This window comes from Bos grunniens, chromosome 16, assembly GCF_055505025.1.
Source record: "Bos grunniens cultivar Pamir isolate PY7600 chromosome 16, Bosgru_T2T1.0, whole genome shotgun sequence".
In the NCBI taxonomy this organism is placed as follows: domain Eukaryota; kingdom Metazoa; phylum Chordata; class Mammalia; order Artiodactyla; family Bovidae; genus Bos; species Bos grunniens.
This window is the reverse complement of record NC_141180.1, coordinates 16,692,073-16,707,995: the sequence shown is the minus strand read 5'-3', so window position 1 is coordinate 16,707,995 and position 15,923 is coordinate 16,692,073. Positions and strand designations below refer to the sequence as shown.

At 52.2% G+C, this 15,923-nt stretch overlaps 1 protein-coding gene across 11 annotated transcripts in view; it reads right to left on the bottom strand.

Moving 5' to 3' along the window:
* The window catches only part of NMNAT2 (nicotinamide nucleotide adenylyltransferase 2), a 216,409-nt gene that overhangs the window by 24,413 nt on the left and 176,073 nt on the right, over window positions 1–15,923 (bottom strand). For 10 of the 11 annotated variants that reach the window (XM_086343469.1, XM_086343467.1, XM_086343471.1 and 7 more), the window contains 6 exons: window positions 13,254–13,342; window positions 12,399–12,466; window positions 10,144–10,222; window positions 6,377–6,503; window positions 5,053–5,133; window positions 3,871–3,915 (listed from right to left, as the gene is read on the bottom strand). In XM_086343469.1, coding sequence (XP_086199595.1) covers window positions 3,871–3,915; window positions 5,053–5,133; window positions 6,377–6,503; window positions 10,144–10,222; window positions 12,399–12,466; window positions 13,254–13,342 — 489 coding nt within the window. Of the gene's footprint in view, window positions 1–3,870; window positions 3,916–5,052; window positions 5,134–6,376; window positions 6,504–6,772; window positions 7,158–10,143; window positions 10,223–12,398; window positions 12,467–13,253; window positions 13,343–15,923 lie in introns of those variants that run through there. The other variant, XM_086343478.1, reaches the window with a different exon arrangement.

Here is a 15,923-nt window from a genome sequence, read left to right as displayed (position 1 = left end):
TTACAGTCCCAGGTCGGCACAGCTCACCCTCAGGGAGTCCCCTGCAGCACCGGAGTCTTAACGCCTAAATATTCCTGCAGCCTCCCACCTCCCCCTCCCCTGTCACACTGTCATCTAATGTTCTGTTTACATCCAGGGACCTTAATAGAACTTTATATACCCAGGGCCTAGCAGAGTGACCTGCGCACAGTAGGTGCTCAGGATGTGTTGAATGAGCGAACGACAGAGAGGCTGGCCACAGAGGCCTTCTGGGTACCCCGGGATGGCAGTGCCAGATGGTGACTGTGGCCTCGGCTCTTGCAGCATGGAGGCCCTGGTCATGGTCCGCCTCCAGCCTCGGGATGGCTGAGAGGAGCCAGACCGGGCTGACTCTGGGGTTCCTGATGTCCCCTGTCCCCTGCTCGGAGCCGCCCAGAGTTCCAGGTCAGATCTGTTGAAAGGCTACAGCTCTATAACTGTGGGCCTAAAACTTCGGTTTGGAGGCCATGTCCAGGAGACATGCTGGCCCTCAGCTTTTTCTACATCAGTGGTTCTCAACTGGGGGCGATTCTGCCTCCAGAATTTGGCACGGTCAGGAGACGTTTTTTTGTCGTCAAGGCTGGAGAGAGAGGTGTGCTACCGGCACCTAGTGCTGGGAAGGCAGGAACGCGGCTCAAAAGTCCACAGGGCACACAGCCAGCCCCCACACCTCAGGGTTACGCCTGTTTCCTATGACAACGGCGGTGTGGTTGAGAAGCCCTGCTCTGCGGCCACGGAAATGAATCTCTTTTCAATTCCCTATCCAGAGACTCACTTTCTCACTCGAGTATAACGTGGGATTATTTTTAAAGCCAAAGCACAGCAAGTTAAAGCGGGGGGTTTCCACCTTTGCTTGCAGCACTGGAACGGATGGATTTGTCACAGACCAGAGGCCCCAGCCAGAGAAGGCAATGGCACCCCACTCCAGTACTCTTGCCTGGAAAACCCCATGGACAGAGGAGCCTGGTAAGCTGCAGTACATGGGGTCGGTAAGAGTTGGACACGACTGAGCGACTTCACTTTCACTTTTCACTTTCCTGCATTGGAGAAGGAAATGGCAACCCACTCCAGTGTTCTTGCCTGGAGAATCCCAGGGATGGGGGAGCCTGGTGGGCTGCCGTCTATGGGGTCGCACGGAGTGGGACACGACTGAAACGACTTAGCAGCAGCAGCAGAGCAGCAGCAGAGGCCCCAGCAGGGCTTGGGAATCCCATGTGTGGCCGCTGGAGGGCAGCAGTGGATTCTCCGGTTTACCCTAGGAGATGAAGGCTCACGTTCTCAGCCTGCAAGTCTGAGACAGGCCTGGTTAAAAAAGTGGAAATGGCGCCATAGATGCTAACTGAGCTAGGAGAAATGGCTTTTTCCTTCTCGTGAAGCGTGCAAGGGGATTTCAGAAAGAGGAGGTGTGAGCCAAAGGGCCTCACAGGGCAGTGGTCTGGGGGCCAGGCTGCTCCTCTGGGCCCCACTTCCTTCCCCAGTTCAGGATCCAGGGAGCCAGAGTCAGCCCTCCTCGGTCACACTCTCCTCTCAGCAATCCTGCTTCTGTGAAGCCGCAGGCCCCGAGGCCCTTTCCAGCTCCCATCACACACCGAGGCAGCAGCCACCTGTACCACGCCAGGCCACGAATCCATCCACACAACTGTGGCCACTCAGCTTTCCTTTCTCTGAGAGAGGGGGTCAGATGGGGCCAAGCTTCACAAGGAATGCTAGAAGCATGGCCATGCCAACACCCACTGCATTCCCTCTCTGTCCAAGGGGGCACTCCCCAGGCTGCAACCTGATACACGGACCCTGGGTGCCGGGGAGGTGAACGAGGTCCCAGGTGAAGCTGGCTCACAATACATTCTTCCCGGAACAAGGTATGGGAGGAAAGTACACACTGGAATACAGTTGAAAGGTTGAAGACTGCTCTGAGCGCGGCTGGTCAAGAAGACTTTGTCCCCGAGACGATAGTCACTGGCCAGGTATGGAACCGCCAGGCACGGGGAGTACAAGGCTTTTGGGTGTTTGTGGCTGTGGAACCTGGGGGTGAATGCTCCTGCTGGTTTGGGGGAGCATCCGGAAGTACTCTTTCCTGCGGCCTTCAGACAGCCATGTGCTGGTAAATAAAAACTATTAAAACTTAAAGAATCAAGGAGTTTCGAGTACTTATTACCTCTGTTTTTAATACAAAGTATTTAACTGCTGTGCTTAGCCACTCAGTCACATCCGATTCTTTGGGACCCCATGGACTGCAGCCGGCCAGGTTCCTCTGTCTGTGGAGATTCTCCAGGTAAGAATACTGAAATGGGTTGCCATGCCCTCCTCCAGGGGATCTTCTCAACCCAGGGATAGAACCCAGGTCTCCTGCATCGCAGGTAGATTCTTTACTGTCTGAGCCATCAGGGAAGCCCAAGAATACTGGAGTGGGTAGCCTATCTCTTCTCCAGGGGAACTACCCGACCCAGGAATTGAGGGGGTCTCCTGCATTGCAGGCGGTTTCTTTACCAGATGAGCTACCCAGGAAGCCCATTTAACTGCTACTTAGTATAATTTAATTTTTTTGACTGAGTTTAACAACCAACTGGTAAAATTTCTGAAAATTTTCAAATGGTTCTAGGAGGTCAGTATGAGTCAACTCAGGTGCATCACTACCGGGGATCAGAGGACAAGACCCAGAGAAGCTCCTAGAAATGATGTCACATCTGCTAGGCCTCCTGGGAGAACCCAGTGCCGCCCTGCCCCTTCATCCCTAGGAGGGGGCCTGGAGTATCTTTGCAGCTGGAAGTTGAAGACTGAGCATGCCCGCTGGACACCCAGCTGCCCCCGATCCTAGCACCATGGAGATGACACCCTGGCCCCCTGCCTCCCTTCCTCCTCAACCATCCCTATTGGTTCAAGGTTGGAAATTGGAAACCTGAGAAACGGCAGTGTGTATGTGTTAGTCGCTCAGTTGTGTCCGACTCTTTGCAAACCCATGGATTGTAGCCCACCAGGCTCCTCTGTCCATGGGATTCTCCAGGCAAGAGTACTGGAGTGGTTTGCTGTTTCCTTCTCCAAAATGGCATTAGTCAGCCCCAGAGTCAAAAGAACGAGGGCTGGATCTTCAGCTCTCCTGCAGAGTTGAATTTGGATTTGTAGGAGAGACTCAAAGATGGATATTCTCATTGATGCTGAGTCCTTTGGGGACTTCCAGCTGTCACTGACCCTCCTTGTCACCTGGGACCTGCAGCAGCTCGAGCTCCATTCTCGTCCGTCTGTGCTTTTCCGGCTTCAGACAGTTCTGTCTCTAAGCTACTCTGGAACCTTGAGAAAATGTGCTTCCCGGCTTGTTTCCTAGGGCTGCTCAGGACTCATCTCATTTCTAGGGGAGTCAGCGCCTTCCCATCCTGACAGCTCCGTGCAACCCCCTCCACCTGCTCTAGCCTGGGGCCTTTACTGCCTTCACACAGTCAGGGCCTTAGTGTCCACCCAAGGCTGTGGGGGAGATCGCAGACATGGCTCCAAGCACTGGATCCCTCCACTGAGGAAGGTAGGGGATCTTCTGTGGGCACGGTGTTGCGGGCAAGAGAAGAATCTCTGGCTGGCAATGAACTGAACTTCCGTATCTTTTGAATGAGATGAAGAAGCTCTGAAGGGGAAACTGCCCACGGATCCCATCCTACCTCCAGGGATCCTGCCGGAGTCCAGGTGGGAGATGGTACAGGTGAGATAACTAAGAACATGCTCTTAGCTTGAGAGCAATTAATTACCCTTCCAAGAGCAGACCCTGCTGCAAACACCCCCCAGGGGTTGCAAGCCTCCCTCGTCCCCCACTGTGCCTGTTTGGAGGCAGGAGGCCCTGAACATTCCCGCTTTTTCAGCCCCACTCACCGATCTCCTCGTACCGCATCACCGTGCCCAGGTTGGCATTCTCATCTAGGGAGGCAAGAGGAAATGCAGAATCAGGGAACCAGCTTCCTGGTACCTGACTCAATCTGCCCAAGGGGCTTCTCAGAGGGAGAACACGGGCTGGGATGGGTGGGTGCGAGTAGGGACATCTGAGTATCATAAGTGGAGAGCATGGTCCATCTTGTAATGGAGAGGGAACACTTCCTCAGGCTCCAGGGCAGGATTCACTGTTCTGGGAATTCAGAACTAGACCACCTGGCTGGGTAGCCAGTGATGGACACACACGCACTCACGCCGAGCGCCTTCTGTTTCCTTTTGTATTGGAGTGGGAGGAGGCTGGCCACAAGAGCAGCATCCTCAAACCTAGGGAGGCAGTTGGCAGAGTCACAAGGAGGTGGCCCTCTCTTGTTCAGGGCTACCTGGTTCAGAGAACAAGCAAAGCTGAGCAGGCTGAGATTTTTCATATGGCAGAAGGCAAAGCCCCAGGAAGATGTGAAAGAGACAGAGGCTTTGCCGTGGGTGCTGAAGGGGTGCCCCGCATGGGGCCCACGGTATGCACAGCACCACAGAGATGACACTCTGGCCCCCTGCCTCCCTTCCTCCTCGACCATCTCTGTTGGTTCAAGGTTGGAAGTTGGAAACCTGAGAAATGGCAGTAGTCAGCCCCAGAGTCAAAAGAATGAGGGCTAGACCGCTCTCCTGCAGAGTCAAATTTGGGTTTGTAGGAAAAAGAGACCCAAAGGTGGGTATTCTCATCCATGCTGAGTGATCCATTTTTTTCCTCCAAAAAAATGGAGAAAATTAAGAAAAGGACGTGTATGTTCTTAGCCTCTCAGCAGAAGTACTGACATGGGCAGAGCCGGGAAGACCTGAGAGGGGCCGCTGGGTCCCTGAGAACTCTCAGGTGGGTGTCTACTTTCCATGGAGGGAGGCACCAGCACAGCCCAGAGAAGGACGGTGAGTGCGGGAGATCTCCGGGAGCCTCAGGCCAGGATGGCCGCATTCCTGGGCTCCCGTCACAGATGGGCTCTGCAGGCCCGGTGACATCTTCCATTCTCTCTCAATCATTGCGCTATAAGTGCTTCAGGCCACAGCAGGTGCTAGGAGTGTCTGCTGCATGAAAGAGGGAGGAGGGATAGAAAAAGAGGGGGGCTGCTCCCTTACCCACAAAGGTGAAACGCTCCACTGGCGGGCGGACACAGCAGATCCGGCTCAGGCTTTCTCCCACCTTTCCCAGGATCTTGGCTACGGGAGAGAGCAAGACAGACAGGGACAGATAGGGAGGACCACTCATAACTCACACTCTCATCAGCACCGCCTTGGGGCCCTGGAAACACAGGACTGCGTGGAGGGGTGGGGACTGGGTCATGGAGGCAGAAGGAGGCTGGAGAGAAAGAACAGAAAGGTGACGGCCCCATTTCTGCTTCTCATTTCCAGTCCAAGGAATAAGCATTCTGAGCCCTAGACCGGAATCTATTTTCTGGTGGTGTTTATGACAGTGTTGAAAAATTGGAAAATATAGAAGAAGAATACATATTAAAAGGAAAAGAAGTATCCATAATTCTACGGCTAGAGGTAACTGCCACTAAAGTCGTCATCTATTATTTATTTTCTTCCATTTTTATTATGCATCAGTTCAGTTCAGTTCATTTCAGTCACTCAGTCATGTCCGGCTCTTGCAACTCCACGGACTGTATCCCACCAGGCTCCTCTGTCCATGGGATTCTCCAGGCAAGAATACTAGAGTGGGTGGCCATGCCCCACTCCAGGGGATCTTCCTGACCCAGGTATCGAACCTGAGTCTCCTGCAGCTCCAGAGTTGCAGGCGCATTCTTTGCTGATGAACCACGCGGGAAAGACCTATGAGCTGTGTAACCTTTGGCAAATCACTTACCTTCTCTGGAGCTGTTTTCTTTTTGTAAGTGGGAATATAATATCTATGTCACAGAATTACTGCATTAAATGAGAATCTGTGTAATGCACGGAGCACTGTGCAAGCAGACACTACTAAGTGTTGGGTAAGTGCTGGGGGCCCTTGAAGGGATGACTGAAGCTGGCTGGGGGGCTGGCGTTACGGGCTGGCCGCAGACTGCCCGGGTTTGACTTCTGTCCCTGCTACTTCCCACCGTGTGACCTTGGCAGAATGCGCAACCTCCTTAGAAAAGGCAGAGGAAAACGTTCCCTTTGGTACCTTTAATTCCCAGTTAAGGCAGTCATATTTATGTTAAAACACATACCATCAACTCCTGTCTCTCTCTGTCCCTGAATCTGTCTCTATCACTGTGACTATTTCTCTCTGATGCTGTTTCTTATGGGTTCTCAAAGCATGGTTCCTGGACCATCGACTTTTTAAAAATGCAAATTCTCTTCCTTCTCCCAGACCTACTGAATCAAGTTCTGGGACAATGCTTAGTGATCTGGGTTTTAACAAGAACTCCGGGCGATTCTGAAGTTCGAGAGCCTCTGCTCTACGCCAGCGTTTCCCTACCTGCAGTGGGCTTGCTGGGAGCGTTGTTGTTCTGGTAGATGGGTTGGGAGGTCTCATTTCGGGGCTGTCCGATCACAGGTGTCATGGAGGGTGTGTTGACGTTGGAGAGGATGCAGCCAGTCACCCGCTGCGGGGAGGAAGAAGAGCATAGTCACTGAAGTCTTTTCTAGTTATCCCCAAACGCTCATCTGCTTGGCCATCATGGAGAGGTGTCCCAGAGCTGAGAAAGAGGACTGGGGGAGGGTTCCAGACCCTAGGTGTGCGCTAGACTACACTAGGCTGGTAGGAGGCGAGATGGCTCCCTGGGAAATGCATTGGATGTGTTGTTGAACAGACCTGGGTTCAAGTTTGAGTTCTGTCCCCTTCTGGCTGCGTGACCTTGGATAGTTAACTTACCTGGTCTTGAACCTCAGCTTGAATGCCTCACTGACAGCGGCAACAAGGGCCATCTTTCTGGCTTACACGAGCGACCATACATGGAGCGCCTTTAGAACATCTGGCACATGGCAGAAACTGTGCACATTTTGTGACTTTCCATAGAATGCGCGTGCCTTTCCCGCCTGCTTCATGGGACTCAAAATGAGGTCATGTCTGCAGAAGGGCTGTGCAAGCTCGGGAAAGGTCACACAAACACCAGGCGCTATCACCACCTGCCGCCTCTCCAGGCCAGAGATGCCAGCGACAGGGCCAGGCTGGGGAGTGGTGCCAGGCCAGAGATGCCAGCGACAGGGCCAGGCTGGGGAGTGGTGCTGGGCGGAGCAGGATGTCTGCGCTGCAGGAAGGGGGAGGCGGGGCTCTGGGAACTCTGCGCCTGCTCAGAGTGTAAATACACATTCCAGAGCTAAACGGAAATGCTCTGTGCATTATCCATTGTGCTGTGTTATCTGGCCTGCTGCTTCTCTTGGTGCCACAGCAAACACAGAGCTGATAACGCAGCATTCTTCACAGCTGACCCAGAAACAACCCCCCACCCACCCCCAGCCTTGGCCCGTGGAGGGTGGAAGAGCAGCTTCTGGGCCACAGAAAAACAAAGGATGAATTTTCAATCTGCTGAGCTTCACAGGGCTGTTGCTTATTCAAAGTCCCTTCCCTGAGAGCCAGCTTCCCCTCATCCCTGGCCCACCACCCTTTCTGGATTACCGAGTCCCTCTGCCAGAGGGCTTCCCGGGGGGCTCAAGGGTAAAGAATCTGCCTGCCAAGAAGGAGATGCAGGTTTGACCCCTGGGTTGGGAAGATCCTCTGGAGGAGGAAATGGCAACCCACTCCAGCATTCTTGCCTGGGAAATCCCATGGACAGAGGAGCCTGGCGGGCTGTTACAGTCCATGGGGTCATAAAGAGTCAGACACGACTGAGCACACAGGCTGCCAGGGGACCCCCAGGTCCCAGGGCTGGGGTGACCCTCCAAAGGCATCCTCCACACGCCACCCTGGAGGAAGAGTGGCACATGAGTCTTTCTGAGCCCTGGAAGGGCAGGCGTTGATCTTGTGGGCTGACTTGTCACTTCTGTGATGGGGGGAGACAGGCACGACAGTATCCTGCTGCATCTGGGAGCCAGCCGAGGTTGGGGACCACGGGATCATCTCAGCCTGCTTTGTGGGATTCTCTGGCCGGCTGCGGCTGGTCGAGTGGAAGGGACAGCCTGCCTCCCTTTTATTATGATTTCACCTCCAGAAAAGAAAAACGCCACGTTCTCAGTCTGGGAGCCGAGGAATGTCTTCCTCTCGCTGCACGCATCATTAGTCCCATTCGACTTGTTCTGTGCTGGAGAAGAAACGTGCTGGCCACCTACCCCGCTCTGCCCTCCAGAGGCTCCCACGTTCTCACAGCCTTGCCTCGCCTATTAAGCCCCGTGTCTATCTCCCTGACAGGTCCACTTTCCATGCCAGGAACACCGGCCTGATGCCGGGAGCGGGGAGACCGGGAGTTACCAGCAGCTCCAAGCTCCCGCTCCTGATCCAAGGTGGGGGGCCATCAGGACTGACATTCTCTGCCGGCTTGTGACCATCACTCAACAGCTGTGGCTCCTGGCCAAGCATCTCAGGCCCAGACAGATGCCTCTGGGCATGAGTAACAGAGGGAGGGTTCAGGAAGCCCAGACGTTTAGACAGCAGAACAGCAGCCAGGCTTTCTGGCTGGGCAGAGCCAGGGCTCAGGAATGCCTGCAGGGTCCCTGAGTCCTCATTCCATCATGCAGCCTGAGGCTCCTGGTGACTGAAAGGAGCGCAGCCCCCCAGCAGCACCCCTAGCTGACCTGTAGTGTGAGAAATAAGCTTCTGTGAAGCCATTGAGATCTGAAGGATATTTGTGTATTTTAGCCTGCCCTGACGGATACATCCTTATACAGTAAGACAGGACATCTTTTATTGCTGCTGCTGTTAAGACCAGCCCAGAGGAGCAGGTCAGGGCCACCTTGTCCTGTCGAGGGGACCAGGAAAGACTCAGGATGTCTTAGAACGGTTCTCAAAGCAGAAAGAAGGGGGTTGGGTTTTCTTTAGCTTAATAGATGAAGCACCAGCCAGCTTGTCCTTTCTGCTCCTCTCGCTCTTAACTCCCTGGATGGTCTGGAGTCCCAGGTCCACGTCTGTTCAAATAAAGCGGGTAGAATGGGGGTGGGGGGATGGTTGAGGCCGCTGAGAGCTCCCCAAGAAGATTCTGACAGGCCCTCTGACCGTGAACACAGATGGAACGGGGGCGCTCCCTGTGTCAGCATGATGCCACTCTGATCACTGTTTGGGGCGGGGGGAGGGCTCTGCATCAGGACCAGTGGAGGCGAGCGGGAAGCCCTGCGTCTTGTCTTGGTGGGCCGGGCTTCTTGCCGTCAATGGCACTGCCTTTCACCCTGTCAAGGTGGAGTTGATGGGTTGGCATCCATGTGTGAAGGGTACTTTCTGCACATGCCGACGGGTGCTGCTGGCTGGCTCGTGCCCTGTGCTTACCTAGCAACCAGCTCTTCGGTCTCTGCACCCGGCCACAGGCCCCGGGCAGCTGTCAGGGTGGGTGAGGCAGTCACTGTGGGTCCTAAGATACCCTGGTTCACCTCTCTGCGCTTCCTGGTTGTTTGGGCACTAAGTCGTGTCCGACTCTTTGTGACCCTACAGACTGTCATCCCCCAGGATCCTCTGGTGGGTTCATGGGATTCCCCAGGCAAGAATATTGGAGTGGTTTGCCATTTCCTCCTCCAGGGGATCTTCCCCACCCAGGGATCGAACCCCTGTCTCTTCCATTGGCAGGCGGATTCTTTAGCACTGAGCCAAGACGGAAGCCCAGGCTTCCTTTTACCCACAAATAAATCAGAGGTGAGAAGACACTGTCTGTGCGTGGACTCCTGTGAGGAGGAAAGAGTGTCCTGATGTACAGTGCCTGCAGGAGTGCAGTGCTGCAGCCCTGGCATACCACGGGGCAAGGGGACCGCTGGGTCCTCCGGAGGTGCGGTGGGCGGACCTGGCCGCTTGTGCCTCCACCCAGCGCTGCTCTCTCCTCCTTCTCTCATCACTTTGTGAAGTTTCCCAGCTGCGGGGTTTCTGAATCCTGCCTTGAACTTCCTGCCGGGAGATGAAAGCTGCCCCCAGTCATATTCAGGAGGAGTTCAAGGCAGGGAGTAGGCTCTGGGACTGCTCTGGGTTCCCAGTTTCATTGCCCTCCTGGATGCTGCTCAGAGCTGGTCTCCCCAAAGCTGGCGGAGAAGCCGGGAACAACTGGGGCAGTCCACCTTTCCCGGGCCACCTGGCTGCTATGGGCCCCCAGCCCAGAGCCCGGCCCAGCTCACCTTCATGAGGTCCCGATGGTGTTCGAGGACGCTGCAGGTCGTCTGCCAGGTGTCCTGGTAGCACTCCCATGGGTCCACCCTGACGATCGGAAAGACAAATTTCCTTTGGTTTCCATTCTCACACTCTTCGCTTACAGGTTCCTTCCAAAGGCATAGCTCAAAAAGCTTACACAGACTTGGTCATATCGTGTCCTTAGATCTCAAATCAAATAAAACATGAGCTTGAAATACCTTCCTGAGCCTCAGTTTCCCCTCTGTAAAATGAGAGGAAAATGCTACAGGCTTACATGAACCGATGCTGGCACTGGTCAGGCCGAGTTTAATACCAGCACCAGACCCTCCCAACTGTGGGGCTTTGCGTAAGTAATGTGATTTTTGGTGCTCACTTTCCCCATTTGTAAAATGAGAATAACAATAATAACTCTCCTGTGGAGTTATTAAAGGGGTCAGTGAGTTGTACATGCAGAGTGCTTAGAATCGCATCTTGCTCCCATTCTGGGGAATTCTCTTCTGGACCTTATAGGATTCTGATAAGAATGAAACTAGCCACGCCCTCATCAAGTGGTGACTGCAGGTACCTGAACTGGGGAAACTGCCCCTGTCGGGCTCTGCGTGTGGTGGGGTGCCCAGTGGGCATGGAGGTGGGTGCGGCAGCCATACCAGAAGGCACAGTCCCCGGACCAGCCACTCCTGCTTCACGCAGGATGGGAAGTGAGCCGGGACCCAGGCCCAGAGGGAGGCAGTGCTCGGGCTTCATTACCAACTTAATGAGCTGCTAAACTGGGACGTTTCTCAAACATGTTCTTAGCAGCTGAGCATTCTGTCACCTCCCACCAGGCAGCACAAGTAGGGTTCCCAGGGACGAGACCTCACGAACTGAAAACCCTCAGAGGCCCGGCTTGCCCTGAGCCTGACCTTCTCAGATCCCTGACCTGAGACAGGCATCCTCTCTGAGATGGGCAGACCCTGGACCTGGCTGAACAGGTTCCCCAGTGCCCAGGGGCTTTGTGGGCCCAGCCCCCATCTTCAGAGCTAGCTCTGACCTCTCTGGCGACCTCAATTCTCAAAATTCTGATGTTCCCAGCCCCTGGAGTGTTGAAGGAAAGAGGGAATTATTTCAGAGTCTTCTAATCACAGACAAGCAGGAACCGTCTCCTGTCCCACACTTCCCCCACTGGACCCTTCTCTCCCCCGAGATCATGACGGGCAGAGCTAAGAGGCTTCGCTTCTACCCAGACTTGACCACAGATGCGCTTTCCTCGCAAGCTCCTTGACTTCTCCTGAGCCGTCTCCTGACCTCACCTCTATGTCGGGGCAGCGGTGGGTGGATGGGGGGATGAGACAGTCTATAAAGGGCATGCGCTGCTCCCACAAATCCCTGCACACAAATGGCATGGATCACCGTTTAATTATCATCTTTGCTTCCCTTCACCGCTCTCGTTTCCGCCCACCCCATCTCTCCCCTGCTAACTCTCTGCAGCCCTCATTCTGAGGTCAGCGGCCCTTCATTTCCTTCCTTTCATGGAAACCTCTAGGTGCTGCTTATTCTTTCATGAGGGGGAATTACGGGACACATGGTGTGTCGTTATTTTTTTTAAATCATCATCTTCTCATGCAAATTATAACTGTAGGAGCTTTGGGGAGCATAATTAGCATAATTAGTGGAAGCCTGCGTTAATTACACCGCCAGCTCAGCGGATAATGGTGTCTGCCATCTTAGCAAGGGGACCGTCCAGGGACCCTCTAGGGAAAGGCTGTGTGCACTCATACCCACCTCCCCCCCAGCCCCCGACACACACCTCTGTCCCACCCTCGGCACGGGGCCCTAGGGAGCCTGAACAGGAGTGGAAAATAGCCAAGGCCTGGAACCTTCCCTGAAAGGTAGTGAAGAGCTCATGGAAGTGAATGGGGATGGAAGTGGAGAGGCATTTTGAGTTTTCTGGCCCTGCTCCACCCCAATCCCCATGATATTTTTGGAAACTCTGAACAGACTCTTGAGTCCACAGGTGCCAGGGCAGATGAAACACTGAAAGCTCCCTCTTTAGTTTCACGGGCTCCATGGCTTGGTTAAAAAATAAGTCACCAGTTAGCCCACCCCAAAATGTTTACATGATTATCACCTGCATGGGGCTAATACCTCCCCCACGCTCCCCACTCCTGTGGGTTCCGAACTGCTGTGGGGACCCTTCCTCTTTCCCACCCAGCCCCAGGGAGTCCCAGGGCCGCCCACTTTGGCATCCTCAGGCCCACCCTACCTGATCCAGTCAGAATTCTGGACGGCCAGCTGACACATGATGAGACGGTGCCGGCTTGACACAAGACCCTAGGAAGCAACAGAGCGGTTGCTGGGAGGCCGGCCCTGCTCCCCACAGCCTCCCCAAGACACCATCCCAAGCCAGCCCGTTATAAAGGTGCAGCATTTTTCAGGGCTGACGGAGAATGAGAGTGGGAGCCCTCCACGTGGCCACCTGCCACACACAGCCATGGAGTGGATGTGCCGGAGGCAGGAGAAGAGAAAGAAGGGTGTGAGCGGTACGCTCCCCTCCCCATCAGAGTCAGAGCCTCCACCGACGGATGAAGCAGCCAGGGTGCACCCAGCACAGAGATGAGACAACATGGCAAGTGCTGCCTGGTTTCCCGGCTCCATCGGGCTGGGTGACTTCCCCGGAGCCCACCAGGTGTATCTGGGGGAGGAGGTGAAGGACTTTGACAGCATCCAGATTTCCTGAGATGTGTGGCAGGGAGGGAAGGAAAGGGAACATGAATTGTAAATCAGATTATAAGAGGCAGAGGCCTTTTCTCCTAAAATCCTAGGAAAGATTGCCCAGCCCATAACCAGCCACCAGTCTGGCATCCTTGGCCCTCAGCAGGGGGGCCAACTCCTCTTGTAGTGCGTTCTGACTGGGCCTGGGCATGGGCAGCTGTTTCTCCCAGCTGCTGCCCAGCTCCCTCTGGCTCAGGTCTGACTGTGGTCCAGAGACGGGAAGCAGGACACCTGCTGCTGGGGGTTTTGCATTTCTAAGAATCGCAGCAGAGATGACAGCGGGGCCAGGGGCATCATCAGGTCAGGAAAGGGGGTTAGGGAGGATGGAGACAAAGGAGAAACCCACCTGTTTTCCATAGGAGTCGTGGACAGGAGACACGATCCCACCAATGACAATAAACCTTCCAGTTTTGTGCAGATAATCCCTGGCTCTTTCTAATTAAGAGAAGAAAACCTCACATTACAAAGAGGAAAGGTGTGGGTTAAAGGTGATCGTTGAAATCAATACCTTCAGCTCTGTAAGGCTTATTCCCCATCTTTCTTGCCATTTAAATGGAAAGTGCCAACTTTCAAAGCAAACGTGGGTGATTCAAAAGGTGCTGGAACCAGATTTCAGCTCCCAAAGCAAAATGATTTAGAACTCAAGGGGATTAATCCAGGTTTAAAGGTCCAGTGCTGGATGAGTTTAGAGAGATTTAAAACAAGCACCTGCCTCAAAGTGACTGATTGGAATTTACCACTACGATCACTAGCAGAAATTATTCCAAAGCGGAGGAGTCATTTTTAAAAAAGAAAAAAGAAGAACCTTCTTATAAGATGAAAGGTGGGCTGATTGCTTCATCTAGTTATTCAGAAGAGGAAATCCATCAAAACAAATTTCAAGGGCCTTCTACGTAATTAGGGAGAATTAACAATCAGACCAGAAAACTGTCATTACAGTTGGTTGAGAAAAGTTCAACCAAAGAAAAGCTCCCCCTCTTTTTTTTTTTTTCTGCTGAAAAGAATCTGTGATGTTGCTTTTTCAATTTTCCAGACAAGCCCAATTTCATTTTCATGAGCCAATACAGCTAATTAAGAAGGGATGAAGGTTTTTGGTTCTATCTTTCTTCTAGGGCAGCTCATTGTGCAAATCCAATAGCAGTGAGCACCTAGAGCTGAGGGAAGGTGGCATGGATTTACTGCACAGGTGAGGGAGTCTGTAAGGGGCCAGGGGCTTGGGCAGCAGAGCTGTCTGTGTAGTTTACAAGCAAGGTTCCGGGATTACCTTGCTGGCTCTCTTACAACTTAAAAATAAGTCGTCTCATCAGCCCGCATGCTTAACTACTGAGGTGTGCACTCTACAGACTGCACTCTGCAGCTACAGAAGTCTACACACTGCAATGAAGACCCGGCACAGCCCACCCCCCCCGCCCCCAATTGTATCTTCTCTATGGTCTCTTTAAAAAATAATAATAATTAAAAAAAATAAGTCTCATCACATTTGCCTTTTCCTTCGTTCAGTGTGAAATCTTGGAGTTTTCTTTTTTTTTTTAAGAGATCTTTTAAAAAATAATAGTAAACTTTATTTTTTGGCATGGTTTTAGATGTACAGAATAATTGGGCAGATAGTACGCAGAGTTCTATGTATTCAGCCCCCCATCTTTTGACCTCCCCCACACCCCATTTCCCCTTTTATACCCCTATACAACCTTGCGCTTGTGTGGTATAATTGTTACATTTGATGAGCCTGTGTTGACCCATTATTATAACTACAGGCCATAGTTTACATTGAGATTCAGTCTTTGTGTTCTAAGGTTCTATGGCTTTTGACAAATGCATAATGACACGTGTCCATATTACAGTTTCGTAGAGAATAGTTTCTCCCCCTGAAAATCCACTGTGCTGTGGATTTTCATCTCTGCCTATTCATCTGTGCCTATTCCTCTCTCTCCCTCCCTACCGCCACTGGTAACCACCTATCTTTTTACTCTGTAGTTTTTCCTTTTCCAAAATGCCAAATAGTTGGAACCATATAGCATGTAGCCTCTTTAGACAGACTTCTTTCACGTAGCGATTTGTATTTAAGGTTCCTCCAGGTCTTGCCCTGGTTTGATAACTCATTTCTTTTTATTGCTGAATAATAATCCATTGTCTGGGCAGACCACAGTTTGTTTATTCATTCACTAACTGAAGATCATCTTGGCTGCTTTCAGTTTTCATGGATTATGAGTAAAGCTGATGTTACAATCACGTGTAGATTTTTGAGTGAACATACATTTCAACTCAGCTAAATATTTAGAAGCATGATTGTGGGAACATATGGTAAAAGTATGTCTAATTTTGTAAGAAGCTGCCAAATTGTCTTCCAAAGCGGGTGTGCAATTTAGCATTCCCGCCAGCAATGAATGAGCGTTCCTGTTGCTCCACCAGCATTCAATATTACCCATTTTGTTTTCCTGTTTGAACCATTCTTAAAAGTGTGCCACTGTTGCCTTTTAAAAGATGACTGATATTATTTCACTAATTTCCAAATTTTACTTCGAGGTCAAGGATAAACTGAAGACCCTTGTAACAAAACCTTTTTGAAATCTGAATAAATTCTTTAGCCTCCCCTCTTCCCTTTGCCCTTTATACCCCAGTCTTCCTTAGGATCATTTTCGTTTGGCCTTTGGCTATCACAGATCCTGTGCTGCAATAAGCCAGACCTTCCTTCCTCTCCCTGTCTTACAGAAAGTGTCCTCTTTTTACTCTCCACTTTCCCAAGTTTTATGTTTGAAGCTCAGCTCTACCCCATGTCCAGCATGCCTGTCCTGGCAACATCTCCCTTTGCTAGACGTACTGACCTACTAGCTCCCTGATCACCCTGTTCAAGGGACCTGGTCCAGAAATTGTTTCTGAGAGTGTATGTCTTTGCTCATCTTCTGTACAGAATTCTTCAAAGCCAGGGGACTTTGCTGTAGAGAAGAGGTCCCAGACTCATAAGATGGGCAATTAACATGCATGTGAGAACAAGCTGAGAATAAGATGATTTACATTC